At 45.3% G+C, this 7543-nt stretch overlaps 1 protein-coding gene across 5 annotated transcripts in view; it reads right to left on the bottom strand.

Annotated features, from left to right (window-relative positions):
• Positions 1-3829: 3829 nt before the first annotated feature.
• The window catches only part of pdzrn3b (PDZ domain containing RING finger 3b), a 129099-nt gene continuing 125385 nt past the window's right edge, over positions 3830-7543 (bottom strand). For 2 of the 5 annotated variants that reach the window (XM_080460994.1, XM_080460995.1), the window contains 6 exons: positions 7193-7291; positions 7032-7094; positions 6810-6911; positions 6539-6655; positions 4986-6092; positions 3848-4865 (listed from right to left, as the gene is read on the bottom strand). In XM_080460994.1, coding sequence (XP_080317120.1) covers positions 4581-4865; positions 4986-6092; positions 6539-6655; positions 6810-6911; positions 7032-7094; positions 7193-7291 — 1773 coding nt within the window. In that variant the 3' untranslated portion in view covers positions 3848-4580. Of the gene's footprint in view, positions 6093-6538; positions 6656-6809; positions 6912-7031; positions 7095-7192; positions 7292-7543 lie in introns of all 5 variants that reach the window. The other 3 variants (XM_080460993.1, XM_080460996.1, XM_080460992.1) reach the window with 2 other exon arrangements.

The following is a 7543-nucleotide window of genomic DNA, read 5'->3' as shown; positions in this document are numbered from 1 at the left end:
CTACTACCAGAAATAGGCTCTGCTTTACATGTACATTTACACACACACACACACACACACACACACGCACACACACACACACACACACACACGCAAGTCTCCCCGTGTAACGTTTTTTTATTTTCCATTATTTTCCTTTTAATTCTTTACTTAACGTTGTCCCTATATGTGTGTGTGTGTGTGTGTGTGTGAGTGTGTGGTGGTCTCTTTTAGTTGTAGTAAAGTAGCCACTCTGAAGCCTTTTACGTTGTTGTACCAGCTGAAATGTTTTGCCCTTTAGGTCCCACCACCATGACCTTCAGCTTGCAAAGTTCATGGTTAACAGAGGTGGTACATTAAAAAAAAAAATAAAAATCAAGAAAAAATATTGCTTCTTTAGCTAAATATGAGTCTGTTAAATCTGAAGGGTAGACATCAAGTAAGTAATCTGAGTAATAATGTACCCGGATTTAAACCAACTCAAGTAGTGAGTAATCCCTGAGTAATCTCACGATTCAGGTATGAGATTCCTTTTTTTTTTCTCGCACACATTCTCATCATAATATGTTTTTCTCACTGTTTAGAAACCTTGTAAACAGAACTGTCTGCTCAGTATGAACCCCGACACGCTCCTCTACACCAAGCAAGACCATAGGACGGTAGAAATTCCTCGAACATGTAGAGTTTTGGACTAAGTTAGGCCCCCTTTACACGACAACGTTTCAAATAAAAACGCATAATCTTTTCGTTTTAGGAACAAAATCGTTTTGAGTTTAGACGGCAGCATTTTGTAAATGGTGTCCATTTCCATGCAAATGGCAACAAAGCTGGAAATGATGTAGATTGATCGTGGGGCCTTGATGTTCGTCTTTGTGATTAAAAACGAACATGGGGCGCAGAGAACCATTAAGTGTCCACTGACATTCTGGTGGGCGGACGACCAAGGTGGATGGCTATAATGGTGACTCTCAAGTATAAAACTACGGCGTCCCAGGAGAATATGGACTGAGAGTCACGACACTCTGGAGGCAAACATTGTTATCGTCTGTGAACTGGTGTTTGTGCAGAGCAAAGTTATATTTTCAGTGGCGCCAGGCACCATTGTTGCTTAAACGGAACCCCAAAACACAAGGAAAGTTTTACATTTTCACTTGTAAAAACATGGTCCTGTAAACGGGGCCTTGGTATTTGTTCATAACAAGAAAAATATTTGAAAATGAATTTCTGAACTGTGCATACTGTTGCTTTATGTTCTGGGGAAGTTAAGTGACTTAACGCTTAAGTGCCTTAGTTTGCCAATTTACCTCAGTCTCATTGGATTTTCGAAGGGTCTGGGGTGTAGGTTGGGTTTTTCTTTGACATGATGCTGTCAGGTGTCTCTGTCTTACCTCAAAGGGGAGTCACTGGTTCACTTCACATCAACACAACACCAGAAAACACATTCACAACTTGTTGGAGCAACATAAGGTATCAATAGTTGGTAGAAGGAAGCTGCTGGTATTTCAGACCGGCTGGCAGTGGCTGGAAATCTGTTCTTCTGTCAATGAAATGACTGTGATTAAAGATTTCAGGTCAAGCGGTTACACGGGCTGTGACTTAGCACGGGCTGGTGTTTACATGCACCGACTGGTTTAATCTGAACAGCTGTGTTAGGTACATTTTGCGACTGATCGGCTCCCAGAGGATGGATATCTATCATCTGCTCACTGCAGCAGTCGCTGGTATTGTAGTTTTCAACAAGCAGGAGCTTGATAACAAACACGAGGTTCGTCCCAGTGGATTGACGCTGAGTACTGAGAGGCTCAGTCTGGAATATTTGTGTTCTGTTCAGGCTTCGGGACCATTTGTGATCAGAATATTAGTTTCCATTTAAATGTGCTGAAGAGTGAGGCAGACAAATAATCATTGTAAAGCTCGGTCTTGGCATAAAAGGTACTTTTTTAATAAAAATAAAGTTTGGACATTGAAGGATCCAAATGCGTGGACATGTGTAAAGGCTAGCTTGCGTGCTGAAGAATGATGAGTCGTCATTTTAAGGCCGTTTTTAAGTGAAAACACAAAACCTACGTTGTGTTTTTTGGGGGTACGCTTACTTGATAATGGTGCTCAGAGCGACTGGAAATACAACTTTTAAGGTGAAACTTTTTAAAAACGCTGTCATTCCATCTGCATGGAAATGGGGAGGAATACAACTTTTCGCAGGCGTAGCTCGGGTGTAGTAAACAGTTCTTCTGCACATGCATGAGAAGAGGGGCAACAACGCTTGCCTCCAGAGCGGTTTGACCCCCAGTCCATATTGTCCTGGGACTCATACGTGCTCTTACTTTGAAAACGGCAACCTCCAGTCGCACAATATGAAAAACAGGGCACTTTTTTGTTTCTGTCTTTGTCTGTCTACGCTTTTCTTTTTTCTTTTTAGAGACAGAAACTGAAAATCAATTGTTTTTTTTAAAAAAAGTTTTGTTTTGGAATTTCAGAATTAATATCAAATAACTCATTTTTGTTTTATTTATATCCTTTTCTGAACGATAAATCCAATAACCAAAACATACATCGACCCAGCAGGCAAAAGCTTCCCGTCAACTGACAATAAATCAACTCAAATCAGGTTTTCATATTTTGCTGCAGTGACTTCTTGTTGTAGGTAAGAGAAGCAAACTTAATAACCCACCCTAATCACTGTGGGTCCTCGGGTTGACTCCGCTGGTTGCTTGATGCTCCTTTGGCATATTTCTGCAGGAGCAGGGTAGTGTGCAGAAGGTTATGACTTTTGATGACAGGCGGGTGATGAGGATGGTCCCACTCTGGTTTTACAAAACTTACCTTTTATGTAATTTAAAAGCAAATAAAACCCAAAAAATAAATAAAAACACTTGTTGCTTAGGCTTTGAGCATTCCAAGAAACAAGTTTGTCTGGAGGAGTTTTGAATGTGTCAGGAAAGCTTTCAGTACCAGTAAGTGATTTCTTTAAGTGAATGTTGTTTTCATCTACAAGTTGGACAGGCTTGCTCAACATTAAAAATGTTAACAGAAAACAGGAAAACTATAAAACATCCTGAAAGGGATTTTGGTGCACAAGCAGCATGGTAGATCCTCACCCAGCCAACGTTAACATGGTGAAATGTGCTGGCAGTTCGAAGTTGTGAATCCAGGCCCCGTTTACACTAAAAAGGTTTTTAAGAGAAAAGAGAAAACTTTTGTAAACAACTCCCAAGGTGGAACTTTTTGAAAAATCTCAGTGTAAAATGAAACGTTACTGCGTGTGTGCACCGCGGCCTCAGGGAATAGCTCTTCTGCACTTGCCAGAGTCGATGGACAAGAGAAAACGCACTTGCATTTTTGTTTCGATTTCAGTTTTGCGTTTAAACGTCAATGTTTTGAAAACGATGTCGTTTGCATGTGCCACTAGTGGGTGCTATTCGTTGTTTTTAATGAAAGCACACACAGAAACAATACACTATAAACATTAACAATGGCGAGTGCACGAACATTTGTATGGTCAGACCCGTTGTCGTGTAAACAGACCCCCAAAATCAAACGAAAGTTCTGTGTTTTCACTTGAAAACTTTTTATAAACGGGACCTCAAGTCTCTGTTGTGGCGTCCAGCAGCTCATCTTTGAAAAATCGGTTTCTTTCACCACTTTGAAAAACTTTCAAAAGCTGAAAAGCCCTAAAGAGTTTAAATCCACCTCAAACACAGACTGTGTGTGTGTGTGTGTGTGTGTGTGTGTGTGTGTGTGTGTGTGTTTAGCTTCACTGTCCCGTTTTTTTGGGGGCTGAGAATATCGAGGATCCATTGATTTAGTCGGTTGAACTTTTCCTCAAATAATCTCACAAACTCCAAAGTTTCAAAGCTCTTCATATATAAAACAATAATTTATTATTTCTCTCATTTTACAAGACATCAAATTGTGTGGCTAACTAAGGATTTAAGCTGTTACTCCGTTCAATACATGGAACCCTACGAAAGCGACTACAATGTGTGCTTGAACAAAACAGGCATTTTTTTTGTTTGTTTTTTTGCAACAACGTGAGAAACCTAGTTCTCTGAGTACATACACAATGATATCATGTTATGATGTTGTCTACGTTATGTAACAGATGGTACGTCGCTGGTGGGGTTTTGCTTTGGGAAATCAGCACCATTTAAGAAAACAAAACTGAAAAAAGTGAATTTCATACAAAATCTGTATTTTTTTTTCTTTTTTTTCAAATCAATTTACAAAAGTCCTTTTGAAAAGGGTTATGTGTTCTACCTTGCAGGAAAATAGCATTGTTACCATAAAAGCATTAAGTATGCAGTAAAATACTGGTAAAAGATAACATAGTATGAAACAAAATAATGTAAAATAGTGTAAATGCTGGCTTTGTCTGTGTTTAAAAACCTTCCAAACTGTGTTTTTGTTTCAAAAAGAGCGAGCACAAAGGTAGAAAAGGTCACTGAGAAAGATATCCAAACCAGGGCGACATTTATAGGAGCCTCTTCTCACCGCCGAGGTGGAAAACGTTTGTCCTTATTTCCTATTTACACCATGTTGGCACACTGAACGAGGCAGGCTGTACAGTCTGTCCTGTCGTGACCTGCCTCATCCCAGAAGACTCAGACTGTGGTCACTGACAGGAGCGAGTTGTAAACCCGTGTGCCGTCCGGTGACTTGGTACCATGGGTCAGCAGTTCCTGGATAGTCATCCAGTTGTCAAATATTTTCTTATTCCTCTTTTTCATCATCTTTTTGTGGCTGAGTTCGATGATGTTGGGCTCCTTTTTGTCCTCGGGGCCGGCCTGCTCCTTCAGACAGTCGGCCCGGCTCTGCTTCATGAACTCGCGGCGCTGCCTCTGCTCCTTGGCGCGTACGGCGTGCTGCTTCCGCTCCTCTTTGCTCCAGTAGCGGCCCATCTTCAGCTCGCTCAGGGCGTCGTCGTCGGTGGTCATCCCGCTGCGCTCCTCGTGGATCCGGATGGCTCGCTCCCTCAGCAGCTTGTCCCGGACGGGCCGCTTGGTGATGTAGCGCGTGCCGTCGCTGCGGATCTTCACCTTCCACTCCATCTTGGGATCCAGATCACTCGGGCTGATGGGGTCCCGGCACATGCTCACCAGGCTCATCTGACTCTGCGCATACTCCACTGCCGATTTCTGCTGGATCAGCTGCATGTAGCTCTGGTAGTGCTGCGCATGGGCGGGAATGTGAGCGTGCTTGTAAGGCGAATGGGGCTGGAAGTTTCGTCCACTTTTGCCGGACTCTCCCGGCTTTCTTTCCTGGCTCTCGGCCTGCAGCGATCCGTCCGGATCCTTGGGGGAGCCCCGGCTCCGGTTTGGGCCACAAGCTTCCTGGACAGGAGACAGCAGCGGTTTGAGCGCCCGGCCGTTGGAGCTGGCGGCGGCAGAAGGTCCGGCGGAACCTTGGCCCTCTGCTACTCGACGGAGTGAGTTGTCCGGGGAGAGCTCCAGGGTCAGAGGGGTGCTGCGGCAGCTCTCGCCCGTGTTGTAGGCACTGGAGCTGTCCTTGTCTGATTTCTCGGGCAGCTCGGTGATGTCTGAGAGCTCGTGGCGGCGAGCGTCTATGCTGGTGTTGTAGTTGCGGAAGCCGCTGTTGTGCAGCATCCACGACTCGCGGCACTGCTCCCTCAGCTGCTGCATCTTGTGAGCGCGGACGATGTTCAGGCACTCCAACTCGATGGTGCGCAGCTCCTCGTTGAGCAGCTCCAGCTCCTTGTCCACGCCCTCCTGGTCCGGACCCCCCGCCCCTCCCCCCTGGCCGTACAGACTCTGCGCGCCGCTCATCTGGCACTTCAGCTCCAAGAGCTCCCTGAAGCGCTCGCACTCGTCGGCGGGGATGCCGAGGAAGTCGGCATCGGCGTAGTCTCCGGAGATGAAGGTCTCGCTGCTGAAGGGCAGGTCGCTGCTTCCCAGGGTGTCCTGGCTGTAGGTCAGCTTCCTGCAGCTGCCCAGCGTGTTGGAGGCGGTGGTCTGGTCGTCGCCCAGGTTCTCCTGCTCCGAGCTCTCGTCGTTGCGCGTGCTCTCGTCTGTGCGGCCGACTCCGCTGTCCTTCTCGTGGTGGTTGGAGAGGAGTGTTGCCGTGTCTGTGGTCCCTCCATCCTCCTCCAGCTTCTTCTGCACGATGCGGAACAGAATTTATGTTAGGGGCAAGAACGTGAGAAACTGAGTGCAAAGGTTGTTATTTTTCAAAATCTGAAATTAAAAGTTTCTATATTTTTATAATCCAGGTATTCCTCATTTGTGACATGAGAGCATTTGCATTTTTAATTATTTTTTTTAAATTCCTTGAACATTTTAAGAATTTGCAGTTTTTGTATCACCACCCCTCTTTTCCATAAGCGGGGTCAAAAATATTCCCAAACATTTTCTATCGAATATCAAGGGTTAACATCAGGAACTTTTGATTCTTGTCAACTGTGACTGTCAGTAAACATTTACTGTCCCACTTACACGTGTGTGTGTGTGTGTGTGTGTGTGTGTGTGTGTGTGTGTGTGTGTGTGTGTGTGTGTGTGTGTGTGTGTGTGTGTGTGTGTGTGTGTGTGTGTGCCTGTGTGTGTACCTGCTGCAGCATGCTGGCAGTGAACTGCATGGCCTGATGGTGCTGCTGCTCCAGCATGTCCATGTGGAGGTCATCCAGGAAGTCATTCCTGTCATCATCCATCCAGCCTTCATCCAGCTGGGAGAAGAGACGCTTCATTAGACGCACATATTCCACCGCAACAGAGAAAAAACACACACACAAGGACCATCTGCTACGGGACGTTCGTGTTTGTCTGTCTTGTTTTCTGTGACTTTTAGTGAGTTTACAACCAGAAAACTGGTCCAAATACCTGGATCTCTGGTCTGGCCACCAGCAGGGAGATATTCTGGTTGTTCTCACTGGTCAGCAGTGCCACAGCATCCTCCCGATTTTGGATCTCGACACCATTAATCTGCATGGACACACAAGTATTTAGGACTTTGGAAATACTGTAAATCAAATATATTCTCTATCATTAGATAAACTACGGATTTCCAAGAATAAATATCTCCAAACTGTTCAGAAACTTTACCTGTATGATTTTGTCACCCTCTCGAATTCGTCCATCTTTGGCGGCGATGCTGTGCGGATCAATCTGAAACGAGCAGATTGGTTGTATTTGTAAGTTCTAATCGTGGTGACAAGTGGCTGCAATTCATTTGGGGTCTGAATAGGGGCGCCGGCAGCACCAACCTCGCTGATGTAGATCCCAGCCTCGTCCTCGTCGTCGGTCCTGTAGCAGATCGTCAGACCCAGCTTGTCCTGGATGTTGGCTCGGTACAAATCCACCTCCTGGTGAGACACACACACACACACACACACTAATTAATATTCCCCGCCACCTGAAATGACTTGTTTTCTCGCGGCTGAGCAGAAAATTGACCACGTGCTGTTGTGTTTGTTGACGAACTGAATGTATTGACTAGAAAACTGGATCACTGAGCGAAGGGGATCCATCAATCACTCTAATGAATCTCTCATGTGGACGGCGGGAGGCCGCCGGCTTTCCTCTGGGCCCGCTGACAGAATGAGAGATGATGCGGT

This window comes from Lipophrys pholis (genome assembly GCF_963383615.2).
Source record: "Lipophrys pholis genome assembly, chromosome: 4".
Classification (NCBI taxonomy): Eukaryota; Metazoa; Chordata; class Actinopteri; order Blenniiformes; family Blenniidae; genus Lipophrys; species Lipophrys pholis.
This window is presented reverse-complemented; position numbering and strand designations above follow the sequence as displayed.